General features: G+C 48.8%; 1 protein-coding gene across 1 annotated transcript; it reads left to right on the top strand.

The window, feature by feature from the left end:
- The first annotated feature begins 4,255 nt into the window (after positions 1-4,255).
- Positions 4,256-11,992, top strand: zgc:162331 (uncharacterized protein LOC793007 homolog). Its single transcript, XM_062483555.1, has 5 exons — positions 4,256-4,832; positions 9,024-9,215; positions 9,724-9,877; positions 10,227-10,406; positions 10,844-11,992. The coding sequence occupies exons 1-5, from the start codon at positions 4,571-4,573 to the stop codon at positions 11,100-11,102; spliced, it is 1,047 nt and encodes a 348-aa protein (XP_062339539.1). The 5' UTR covers positions 4,256-4,570; the 3' UTR covers positions 11,103-11,992.
- The last annotated feature ends 1,315 nt before the right edge of the window (positions 11,993-13,307 follow it).

The raw sequence follows: 13,307 nt of genomic DNA, 5'->3' as shown, positions 1-13,307 counted from the left end.
CATACAGAAAAAATATCACTACCTAGCTATCATCTGTCATATTAAAATGAAATGCATGGTCAGATCAATAGCGATAGTCAACCATGGCAGTGTTTAACCTGACTCAGTGTTCCTAATCATTAGAGGAGCAGCATAAGATAACTCATTCAGACCTACAGATGTGTGTGTATGCGTGTGTGTGTGTGCGTGTGTGTGTGTGTGTCGCCTGTCCTCTGATTAACAGACATTCCCCTATGTGTAGCGGCCCGGAGTTGCATAAACCAATCAATGTTGCCTAATTCCCTTTAAACCTCTTTACATCTTAACAAGGATGAACTTTGTCAATGGCGCTCAGAACCACCCAGTACTCACTGTGCTATACACTGAGGTGTGTTCTGTGGCTTGGGAGAGTGAAAAATAGAGAGGCTGTTTGAGAAAGAAAAGGATGGAAATGAGTAATAGCCTACCGTAAAAATTAACAGAGATTATGTGAGTGAGTGAGAGAGAGAGAGAGAGAGAGAGAGAGAGAGAGACAGGGAGACAGAGAGATAGAGAGAGAACGTAGAGACGATTATGTGATCTTGATCAGGGCATCAGGGTTTTTCAGGATTGACGACTAGAGACAGAGGATAGAGAGACTGATCAGATTGATCAGATTATGTTTATCAGTCAGGTACGGGAAAGTAACAGAAAAGGATATGCTGGGAGAATGAATCAGGAAAGTCTAAGAGTAATTTCCTGAATATAAATGTACCTCAAATGTAGCCAACCCCGATGTTTAAACTGTGACGATGCAATTATTCAAATGTGTGCGATTCCATACATCCGGTCAGATTGTATTTGAATTTGTGACCTTGGTTGAATAATCAAATATAAATAGCCCGTCATAGATTTAGAATTGTAATTCCATTCCATTTCATTTAGGATTAAAGCCCATTCAACTACTTTAGTCGGTGAAGTTGGAAGTATGGGGAATGAGAGGATACACTTGCAGTTTTATTTACCATCATCTTCTAGGTGGTGCTATACACTCCATTACAGTCATTTAAAGTCCACAGTCTACCGAAGCGGTGGTGATGGAGAAACTATGATTGCATCGAGGAAAAAAAAACCCTGCAGTGTTCATGATATATTTCCTTGGATTTGAAGAGATTTATTGAAGAGGGGAAAAAAAGAGGTAGGCCCACATTGTTGTAAAACAACATCTAGGCCACAATTGGATATGGTGATCCCATCTGTATGTGATCGCAAGCGTGTCTGTGACATTATTCTTGTGTCAGGGATGGCGGTAGGAGAAAGAGGGATGGAGGGATGTGAGAAAGAGAAAAAAGGAGGAAAGAGTGGAACCGTTGTAATTCAATCATCGAAACAGCTCCCCTCCAGATAAACAGACACTCATACACCCCACATGTAGAGCAACCCCTCCCTTCCCCTCCCCTCTCCTCCTCCTCTCCACCTCTCATTCCCACTCCCTTCTCCACGTCCCTCCTTCCTCTCGTCTCCTCTCCCCTGCCCTCCCTTCATGAGTGGATGGGACATTGTCAGGAGCACTAGAGACACGGAATGATGTCACCATGGCATGAGAATCCAGTCCCCTGGTCCCCGCACAGCCTCACAGCCTCACAGCCTCACAGCCTCCCAGCCGAAGGAGTTCGCAGCGCTCGTCCTTCTCCTGCTTCCGTGCGGCGCTCACATTAGAACGCCATCAGCGCCACTGAGAAGCTCACTGTAACAGTGATATGGAAATGTCTTGTCTGGAGTGTGTTTACTTGCTGCAGGGGCTTGGGTGTGTGTGTGTGTATGTCATGAGTCCTTGTGCGCGTGTGAGCGTGGGGGACAACCTTGACTGTCCTTGGCCCTCCAAAGCCCTTGTGCCCTGTTGAACCATGTTCTTAGTGATCTGTGTTGCGGGAGGCTTTGGCCCTGATTGGCTTTGCGTGCCTTTGTCCCCCGCTGTGTTCCTACTAATACACACACCATCCCCTAACTCCAAGCCTCTCAGAACCGCTCTGCTGCTGTGTCAACGATGCACACTCATGAGAGGGAGGGAGGGAGGGAGGGAGGGAGGGAGGGAGGGAGGGAGAGAGAGAGAGAGAGAGAGAGAGAGAGAGAGAGAGAGAGAGAGAGTGAGAGAGAGAAAGAGAGAGAAAGAGAGAGAGAGAGAGAGAGAGAGAGAGGGAGAGCAAGAGGGAGAGAGAAGGGGAAAGAGAGAGGAAGAGGCAGAGAGGATGTGAGAAGGGGATGTTGGGAACCTCGACGTGTTGTGTTACATAACAGTGTTTAATGACACCCCACAAAGACGTTTTCACCAGCGATCCAAAGCGGAGATGCTGCTTCAGATTGACTCAGCATCTGTTCTCTCTCCCTGTGCAGACATGTGCAAATCACCCACCCATGACAATCCACTCTGCGGAGTTACAGAGTGTAGTCTTCAACTCCAGCTGCAGTAGGATCTAAAGGAATATATAACTTCCAATGTTCAAGTGCCACAACAGTCATTATCATAGCAATAAGCTGAATAATTATGGCCAAAAGATTTACTAAGGAGCAGGAAATTGTGGTTAATTTGGAAAGCTACATCAGGATGGTTGTTGTGTTACATATGGTTTCTTGTTGCTAACCATCTGTTTTTTGCTAATGTAATGGGTTGTTTTTCATTGACATGTATTACATTGCACTTCTTTCTGCGGTCCAAGATGAAAGAGACCTGAGATTCCTCAGTGGTCAGAAAGTTAGTGTTGGCGGGCGTGAATAATGGATGCAGGGATCTATAAAAAGAGTAACTCCTCTTGCTGTTCCTGCACAGTCTAGAAAGGGAGAGAGATGTGAGAAGAGACAGAGAGAAGAGAGAGTGAAAGACAGAGAGAAGAGAGAGAGGAAAGAGAGAGAGAAGGGAGAGAGAAGAGAGAGAGAGAGAGAGAGAGAGAGAGAGAGAGAGAGAGAGAGAGAAGAGAGAGAGAGAGAGAGAGAGAGAGAGAGAGAGAGAGAGAGAGGATCTCCATCCACTCTCAGCTTTCAGTTCTCTGCTGTGAAAGCCACTTATGAAAGGATAGAGCTATAAAGAAGAACATGAACGTTCCTCTCCTTCGTCGCTCCTCTCTTCCATCTCTCCTCTCTCTTCCCCTCCTCCCCCTATTCCGCAGGCTACATTATTTATCATCACCAGAATTGTATTTGTCCACTGCAACACACTCAGCTTGTAAAAGGGAAGAGCTTTCGGCAGTCTTTAGTGAAGTAAGACAGCAGGCTTTTAAAAAGTTTGTTTGCATCAAAACTACAACACTATAAGGAATAAACGAATAAAATACTATTTATTTTAATCTTCTGCAATCCATTTCCAGGGGTGACGATGACCGGTGAGGCAGAAAGCTCACAATGCAAACTGTTATTGTTCTACCTGATTTCACTTTCCACATTTCTCTGTGGTTTATCTCTCTCTCTCTCTCTCTCTCTCTCTCTCTCTCTCTCTCTCTCTCTCTCTCTCTCTCTCTCTCTCTCTCTCTCTCTCTCTCTCTCTCTCTCTCTCTCTCTCATTCTCTCTCGCTTCAGTGCCACTAACAATCTGTAACACTTGGACTTGACTACACTGTGCTACCAAGCGTCAGCTGTTTAGCAGCCCTGGGAAAAAGAGAGGAGGAGAGAGCTAGAGGGAGAGACAAAGACAGAGAGGAGAGATAAATAGAGAGCGAGAAACAGTGGGGTGGGTAAAGAGGGAGGGAAAAAGAAAGAGAGAGAGAAACGAGAGAGAAAGAGAAAGGAAGGAAACAAAAAGAGAGAGAAAAGAGAGAGGAAGAGAAAGGGAGAGAAAGACAGAGGGAGAGAGGGAGGGAAAGAGGGAAGGAAAGAGAGAGAGAGAGAGCAGCGACCAGGAATATCAGGATTTAAGACCGCATGAGTTACAGTGCAGCTCTGAGAGCAGGGTTACGTTACGCAAGAGCTACCTCAGCCCTCGGCTGGGATCACAGAGAGAACAGGAGAGGGAGAGAAACGGAGGGAGAGACCGCGAGAGGGAGAGGCGGGGGGGAGTGAGAGGAAGAGAGAAGGGAAGAGAGAGAGAGAGAGAGAGAGAGAGAGAGAGAGAGAGAGAGAGAGAGAGAGAGAGAGAGGAGGGAGAAGAGGGCAAGACAGAGGAAGCAAAGAATCAAGGGAGAGAGAGAAAACGGGAACAAGGCTGCAGTGACGGAGGGCGAGGGGACTGAACAGCGAGTACAGGGACAAGCAGATTTGAAAGAGGGGGGGGGTTGCGATCCACACACACACCCTCTCGAACGCACACACTCTCCCGCACAGACGCGCACGCGGCTCGGCAGTGACACGAACAACGTTGCACAGCGCTCTCGCCCTGAGGGAGTGAAAAGAACCAGCGAGAGAGAGAGAAGGGGAGGACACAGAAAGAGAACCGAGGACAAGAGAGAGAGAAACACAGTGCCTCACTGTCTACTATCTGACCCCTGAGCTTCCCTGAGAGCTGGGACGGTGAGAGGGGCCAAAGAGGACCCCGGGGGCCGGGTCATGGAGGAGTAAAGAAGGCTCCGGAAAAACGTAATCTCAAGGACTCCTCTCTCCCTTTCTACTCTTAACGCCTACACCCATGTCTGGGAGCGTGAGGACCCTGAGGCTGGGGGCCCCATTCCGGGTCCTGCTGTGGCCCCTGGCCTGTTCGCTGGCTCTGGCTGGGGGGACCTCACTCAGCCCCCAGCGTCCCCCCAGGACCGCCCCGATTCCCACAGCCAAGGACTGGAGGAACGCCACGGAGACACAGACGGAAGTGGCGACGCAGGGTCCGGAGAACCAGACCAGGGCAGAGACGGACATCACGACACAGACGGACTCCAGCACCAGCAACTACACAGGTCGGTCCCCCCCCCCCCCTCCCTTGCATTCACACCGCGATCGACCGTTCCTCTGTTGACACGTTTGGCGTGTGGGTCGTGTGTAACGTCTCGTGGCGTGTTTAGCTCGGTCATCTGTGCGTTCTAGCTTGCGTGTCAGGCAGTGTTGCTACGGATCTCGTCTGCTGGCAGTGTTGTCGTTGTCCTCAAGTTTTTTAGAGTGGTTTGTTCCTCGCTTGTTTTGCTGTTTGCGGTCAAAGTGGATGCATGTGGCGGCCGTTGTGTCCCGGTTAAAGATAGCCCATGCAGTCTACAGCGCACTCTGGAGAGAGATCATTGAGAGAGCATCGTGCCGGTGTCTGCATGAATCTGCATGAAGCAAGCAGTGGAGCGCACGCACACACACACACACACACACACACTAAGCCCCTACTCTCACGTGCATAAACACAGCAGATGACAATGTTCTGTATAAACCTCACGTGCCGCCCGCCACCCCCCCCCCTTCAGCCCCCCACCCCCACCCCACCCCTTCCACACCGAAAATTGACAAATCGCACACCAGAGAAAGGCTACAAATCTCCTTAAAGGTTTAACAAGTGCCCTGTTGGTTTCATAACAGTGGCAGTGCTCTCCCTGGCAGTGGGAATAAATACTTCAGACTCTCGGCTCTCCCTCGCAGATGAAACCCTCAGCTCAGTAAAACACACCGTACCGTTCCAGGTCATCTGGACCCTTCCCAGTCAAACCCCAGTTCCAGGACATAGGCTGTTCCTTTCCCGGTACACTCCAGGCTTGGGCCAAACACTTCCAGGGTATATACTGTTCCCTTTTCAGCACACACCAGAACTTTCCGGACAGTGTTCCCTTCTAAATATACTCGGACAAATATGCTTCAGACACTTTTACCATTCCCTTCTCAGTACACTTTGCTCGAGAGGAAACTGATAAAGTCGTTAGCATGTCGAGGGCGGTGACAGGTTTTTAGTAGCCTTGTTTGGTTGTGTGTTCCATCACATTAGCAAGGTCACAAACGCGGAGCAGTAGGAGTGAATGTGAAGTATAGGAATTGCATTAGATGTTTGGGTCTTTTTTCTAAAAATAATAGCAACAATAATAATAATAATGACTGAAATGTACATAGTGCCTTTTAAGACACGCAAGAGCCATCTATGAAGCCATCCATGAAATTGTGGAAGGCCAAAGCCAGATCTAGCTTTCTTTAGAGGATGTGTATGGCGTCCTCTAGGTTTGGTTTTGGTCTGAGATGGTTTCATCCTCTCCAGTGCATGTCCACCAGCCACTGCAGTACTATCTCCCCATGTCCTCTTTGTTTCATGTGCTTCCTTCATGGCAGCATCTGCAGCATCTCACTAAAGACCCAGGAGACACAGCCCTCCTGTATGTACGGCATGCAGTTTCAAACCTCTGGCTCCTCATTGGCTGCCAGTTCTCCTTTTGTCCAGCAGCCCAGAATTGATCCGGGTCGTGTTCTTGATCAACTAGAGTTACTGTAACCACCAGTCGACTATGATTCTCTCGTGATGACAGAGCAGAATGTGAGGTCTTGGCGATCTGGAGCGACACTGACACAAGGACAGGGAAAGAGGGGGTCTCTAGAGGACCGGCATTTCGCAATTCTTTGCTTGTGTTGTTCTTCTCCAACTCTGTTAAGTTCTGTTTCCAGTGCCATTGATGGATCGCAAAGGGAACGCGGTGATGTGCCCCTTGACAGCCAAGGTCAAAGGGTTTGGAAATCCGTGAGAGGTGTCCACACTCTTCTCGAGCTCAGGAGGAGACACTGAAGATCTTCCACGCCCCCAAACCAAATCTCGACCTACTCTATCCCGTTCTAGACCGCGTCCTAGAGATTTCGGATCAGCGAGAGAGTGTTACCTGACCGCGAAACGTCGCCACTCCCGATCTCGCTTCCGCCGCGCTAACAATAGAGTCATTCTCCCTCCCTCACCTCTGTCGATCCCTTCGTCCTTGGCAGGGAACCAGCGCGGTCGTTTAGCTCTGTTAGCTTCAAAGACGTCGGTGTTTACCTTCACCTCTCGCCCTCTGTCCTCTCAAAGCTCCAGCGATAACCAGTCAGGAGGCCTCAGGATGGCAAACAGCCCATGGATCACCGATGCACAGTTAAGAGGAATCATCCACGTACGCACATGCGCATCGCAAAGGACGCTCTCCGGCACTCGCGGGAAACACACGCACGTGCGCACGCGCCCGTACACATACGTAGGCCCACACGGCACTGAGAAGAGCGTTCAAAGGGATTAGGTCATTAGTGAGGTCAGAGAGCGGCAGCGAGGGACCGCAGGATTAGACGCGGTCACCAGCTCCGATGGAGAGAGGGAATGAAGCAGAGAGATGAGAGAATGACGCCCAACAGACCAGGAAGAGAATTACTTGCAGATTGTAAACAAGCCGTCGATGTGTTCAAGGCTGTCATCTTCAAATAAGATGACTTTCATTCAAACGACAAAAAGTAGAAGCTTGTAAGATAGATGACACGAGTTTAGCTCACTGTTGAGGGCTGGCGAGAGATAGCCCTGTTGGATGGATAGAGTAATGGAGAGAAGGAGGTAATGGTAGAGGGCTGGAGGTGTGAGGGGTCAGGGGTCGTTGTCGGACCATACTGTGGGCTCAGTCCTGGCCAGCGGCATGTGGAGAGTCATGTGTGTTTGTATGTGTGTGTGTGTGTGTGTGCACGCCCACATGAATGTTTAATGAAGGGCCTAATCTTTATTTAATCAGAAAACTATTCCGAGCGCCTCACAGACAGCACCCAGAGGGAGGGGAAGAAAGAGAGAGTGAAAAGGGGATGAGAGAAAAGAAAGAAAGAGACGGTTGTTGTGTCAAGGAGTCGGGTTGCCAGGTTGGTGGCTTCGAGGTGCATTGGCAGCCCGTAGGATTGCCGGGGCAGCTTAGCGCTCTGAATGGCAGCCCGCAGCTAAGCCCCATCGGAACGAGACAGGCCTGAGCTCTAGCTAAACAGCCAAAGTCAACCACACAGAAAGATCAACAATGGACCTCACTCTGCAATCCAGGAAGAGTGAGGTTCTCCATGTATTAAGATGCTGTGTTCTGTTCCTGTTGTGAAGTCTGATCTCAAAGAACACTGAATAGAAATAGCGTTATTTGAAGACGCTTAGATGCCTGTACGGCTATGGGAATAGCTGTGCGTGTGCATGTGTGTGTGTGTGCGTTGTGAGGGTGGTTGGAGGGGGGCGAGCAGAGAGCTTAGGGGCCGCATTCCTGATTAAACTCGATGCTGATGACTCAGCTCTGTAAGCTGGACATGGGCACGCGCGCGCACACACACACAAACAGACGCGCACGACATGCAAAAAGCCCCCAGAAGAACACGCACGCGTTTGTGTTTCGCTGCGCTCGGGAGTGCGTGTGGGGCCGACACAGGAGGGAGACGCAGCAGCGCCATGCAGGGTGGGGTCCAGGGATAAGGTCTCACTGGGGACAACAAACAGTGAGAACGTCGATTTATACGTTCCGAAAGCAAAACTATGAGCACGGCCACATGTGCGCATTTTTTTTTGTACCACATGGCGGTGCACGTGTGTGTTTGCATGTGCCCATATCCTACTGTGTGTGTGTGTGTGTGTGTGTGTGAGAGAGAGAGAGAGAGAGAGAGAGAGAGAGAGAGAGAGAGAGAGAGAGAGAGAGAGAGAGAGAGAGAGAGAGAGAGAGAGAGAGAGAGATGAGGCTCCCTCTCTATTTATCTTTCTCTCACACACACACACACACACACTCACACTCTCTCTCTCTCTCTCTGAACCACTGCAGAAATCCCCCCATCTGTCATTTGTAATCACGATGAGCAGCTTGCATGCTCTAAGGGCCTTAGAGCGATCATGACATTAACTCCCACAAACACACACACGCAACAAAAATACCATTGCTGGATGACCCTTACATTGTAAAACCATAAATAGCCAAGTAGGCTACAGCACAGGAATTAAGGACATGAAAGTGACAAGGAATTGCAACTAAGTGCCTGCAAAACTAACTGTACTTTTAAGCCTCCATGCCGTGTCAGCTTGGCTCCCAAGGACCCCCCCCCCCCCCCATCCCAATGAAGTGTAGCATGTTGGTCAATACATTCACAAAATTGTTAAGAGGATACATATTCCAAAACGATCCTCCTGTCTTTCTCAACTCGTAACTCGCCACTTTCTCTCTCTTTCCCAGGCCTGGCGTGTGTATCGGTGCTTCCACCGCGCCGGGGTTCGTTTTACGTCGAGAGCGGCAACGGCGTTTCGGTTGGCACAGTGCTCGCCTTTTGGTGCCGCGAGGGATACCAGCTGGTGGGCAGCGATAAGATCTCGTGCTATGTACGAGCGGGTAAACCGCAGTGGAGCAACTACCTTCCAGTCTGTGAGGGTGAGCACAAACGACGAAAAAACGCAAGAATATACCGCTCCATCTGATTCCAGTTAATGATGTTAATCCCTTTTAAATCATTTCTATTGTTTGCCACGGTGTGTTAACATTGCATTGCACAAGTGCCTGCTGTGGGACACACTTACTCTGAATTTGTGTAATGACCATTAACATAATATATATAATTTTTTAATTAAGCTGTAATTTAATGTGCTCTTGGGGGCCCTCTGGTGGCCACGGGGGCCCTAAGCAGCCGCTTAGTTTGCTTATGCCTTGGCTCTGCTCTGAAGTTGTGTCCCCAATCTTATAGACAATCCGTGAAAGTTACGAAGTGAAACCATGTGAGATTAGTACGTTAGTGATTGCCTTAATAAATATATCTTCATACAACGAATGCATAAAAATGTATCCAGTTTGAACCACTTCTGCTCATTCTTCCATTGACCTCCTCCCCCCCCCCCCCCCAACCCCTCCGTCATTGACCTGTCCTCATTGACCTGCCCCCCAGCCATCCCCAGACCGGAGGACCGCGGGCTGCGCGTGGCCGTCCTGGCCTCGGTGGTCAGTGGCATCGTCATCCTCGCCATGTCGCTGTCCTTCATCATCTGCTGCCTGCAGGAACGCAGTGGCCGGGACAGGAGCAGGAGAGACAGCAGGGGAAGGTAGGCTACACACACACTCGCTCGCTCACACACACACACACACACACACACATACTCACACACACTCACTCACACACACACACACACACACACATACTCACACTCACTCACACACACACACACACACACACACACACACATACTCACACACACGCACACACTCAAACACACACACACATAAACACACATACACACACGCACACACACACACCCAAATAATTCTGACGCTCATCTCATCTGGCTCACACACAGACGCACACAAGTAGACACACACCCTCCTAAAAAGATGACAGATATTGAAATAGAAAGGGGTAAGATGACGATGATGATGATGATGATGACGTCCCAGGCGCAGAGAGAAGCGCTCCAGGCGGGGTGAGTGCTGGCTGGAGAGAGAGGAGGGGGAGTGGGACGCCTTCCCCCCTCCCAAGATCTTCCATCTGTCTCAGCATCTGGACTCTCGCTTGGCCCCTGACAGCCCCCTCTACCTGGGGGGCATGGCTGGCTACGAGAACCGCGGGTACCAAAGGTACGGAGCTCCCGGATGCGTGGTTGCAGTGCTGCATCGAACCGTCTGAACACAGTCCTCATAAAGCCAGAAGAGAATGTTTTAGGATTCCCAACAGCCTTATGTGGACCTGCAAATAGATCTTTCTGGAATCATAAAGAAAAAAAGGAACCTTTTCCATATAGGTTTTGCAGAACAAAAAAATGTGTTTACCTCAGTTGTAACGTGACAGTAACTGTCACGAACGGTCCTACGTCACACCCTTATGAACAGTATGGTGCTATGGTGCCGTATGAGACAGCAGATAGACTCCAGCCTCGTGGCTTGGCTGACTATGTAACGTTGTATCGGTGTGCTAGTATTTGCTAAGCGTGTCTTCGGTTCTCCCCCTCTCTCTTTCTCACCGCCTCTTTTTCTGCACTCTCTCTCTCTCCTTTGCCATCCCCCCCCCCACCCAGGAGCCAGGAGAGCCTGCTGAAGACCCCCCTACCCGGACTGTATCGCTCCGAGAGCCAGATGTACCCCCACATGGTGCTCCAGAGGGTGCCCACCCCCACAGCTCCCTCCGCCCCCGCCGCCCCCGTCTACCTCCACATGCCCCCCTCGACCTCCCCGTCCAACGCCGGGTCCCAGCCCCACCTCATGGCCCCCTACTCCACCACGGCCTTCCCCAACCTTAACCCAAACCCCAATAGCCCCCAGCGACCGTGGCAGTAAGGACCCTGGTTCCTCCTTCCCCTCTCTCTGTCTCCCTCTGGTGACCATGGGTGGAATCTCTGGCGCAGTCTGCGAAGATGTCCGGCACCCTACACAGTGCATTTCTTCGTACGCTATTGTTGAGTACTATGTAGGGTACAAGGTTTGTGTCTGATTGGTGGTCTGAGATTGGATCCGCTGGTGATCTGGCAGCCAGAGGATGATGGGTGATGGTGTTTTCCTGCACATGTACACAAACAATATGGACTGGACAAAGAGAGTGTCCGTTCTGGCACTTTCTTTCTGAAACCCTCTTCCTCTCACCAAGGATTCCCTTTCTACTGTTTCTACAAACCTGCGTTCCGGTGACGTTTTCTTTCTATCAACCTCTCTTTGTCCGTTGGTCGAACTAAATATTGGAACTTGTGATTGTGGTGTCCGGGGTTTTATCTTGCAACCTCACTTGCCGGTAGTCTGATTGGTCGAACGGTCATGAAGGAGACATGATTTGACGGTTTATTAAATGAGGAGGAGGTCAATGTTGAGGCAGTGTCGTTGGAAAGATTTTTAATAATGGCAGGACAATGAGCCAACATACTTGACCAAAATCCAGCAAAGATAATTTACAATGTCCAAATGGATAAAATGATATGACTATTACCATTTTTGGCGTGTATTCATCTCGACATGTTTCCGAGGTTTTATGATCATCATTTTCCCCTGAGTTTGTTTAACCGCTTAAAAAGAAACTTTGAATTGTCCCTTTACTGCTGTGTAAAGTAGGTCTCCATATCTTTCCCGGGGTATTTTTTTCTGCTATTGTAGGAGACTCTGATTCTCCTAGTTAGTCACCCTAACAAAAACCTGCACTTTATAAACATTAAGGAGTTGACGTCTGTTGTACAGAAATGTTTACCATCTAAAACAGATTAAAGAGATTGTTGTTCAGTGAAACCTTTGTTATTAGAGTGTAGTTTACTTATCACATTTACATTAAAGGTCTTTGTTTACATTTATGTTCTCAACATGTTGGACCCAGCATGACTAATTTGACTACAGGGGAAAATTTGAAGGTGGAAACGAGCAACCTTCTGCAATCTTGGAGTTGCTCCACTTGAAAATAAAACCAACGAAAGACCACCCGCAAAAACAAACAGAATAATCACTTCTGAGCTCCCCAAATAACACTGTGGATAAAAACACGACCATACAAGCATTATAGTGTCAAAACCACGACAGGGGTGTTTTTAATGTATTATTTTTGCCCTCATGACAGTAAAATGAGTGATTAGGGGATGAGTTACCCGAGTGGCAGGTAAATATCCAGAGAAGGGGTCCCAGGGGAATTGGAGATGGGTCCACCTAAAAACACTGGCTATGAAACTGGAGAGCTGCAATTTGCATTTACAAGGAAAATCATACACCTGCTTATTTGGTTCCTGTCACTTCTCATTTTCAGGTGTGTGTGTGTGTCTGCTTATTTGGTTGCTGCCAATCATACTCATACTTGTGTTCAATATCCATCCAAGTGGGTGTGTTGCAGTGGAACACGTGATAAAATGTTACGATCAAACCTGAGCCTCGAAGAGGAGGGAGACAGTGGGGAACAGGCATCCGATTGAGGAAGACAGGGTCAGTGAAAGGTTGATAAGGATTAAGAGAGGAGAGGAGAAATAGAGTGGTGAGAAGGAACGATACTGTGAAACGTATATCTATATAGATATATCGATATTGTCGAACAACAAAACGATCCACTCCTAAGAAAAGAGGGTTTCGAAAAGGAAGAAATAGGAAAGAGGAATCAGTCACCATGTTCCCTAATGTCACTCAGGGTGCCGGGAACTTGTTCGAAGATGAGGGCGAAGGGCCTAGAAAAACGTTCAAAGAGATTATGGAGGACTGTTACAGGTCTGAGCCAAATGTAGGCTGGATGGCCGTAAACATTGTAATTGTCTTCACTGGTCTGTTCGGGAATGGTGCTTTGCTGTGGCTGCTATTGAAGGGACGCAAGGCATTGACTGTCTCCAAGGTCTGTACCACAATATTGCACACAAGTAATCTCTCCTTTCATGTATCATGTAGATGTGGTAGAGAGAGAATATGGAGCTAGAAAACGGACAAAAGAATCTGAATGTGAATGATTGCGTGAACTATTTTGCCATTAAATATGTACAATCGGAATGATTTGTATGTCGAAGTTAACTGTGCATCGGAATGACTACTTGC

This window comes from Osmerus eperlanus, chromosome 17 (assembly GCF_963692335.1).
Source record: "Osmerus eperlanus chromosome 17, fOsmEpe2.1, whole genome shotgun sequence".
Classification (NCBI taxonomy): domain Eukaryota; kingdom Metazoa; phylum Chordata; class Actinopteri; order Osmeriformes; family Osmeridae; genus Osmerus; species Osmerus eperlanus.
Note: the sequence above shows the minus strand (reverse complement) of the source record. Positions and strands in the feature narration are given on the sequence as shown.

Coding starts and splice junctions, on each gene's coding strand:
- zgc:162331 (XM_062483555.1), top strand. CDS start 4,571: ATGTCTGGGAGCGTGAGGACCCTGAGGCTGGGGGCCCCATTCCGGGTC. Junction 4,833..9,023: donor CAGCACCAGCAACTACACAG/GTCGGTCCCCCC, acceptor TCTCTTTCCCAG/GCCTGGCGTGTGTATCGGTG. Junction 10,407..10,843: donor GAGAACCGCGGGTACCAAAG/GTACGGAGCTCC, acceptor CCCCCCACCCAG/GAGCCAGGAGAGCCTGCTGA.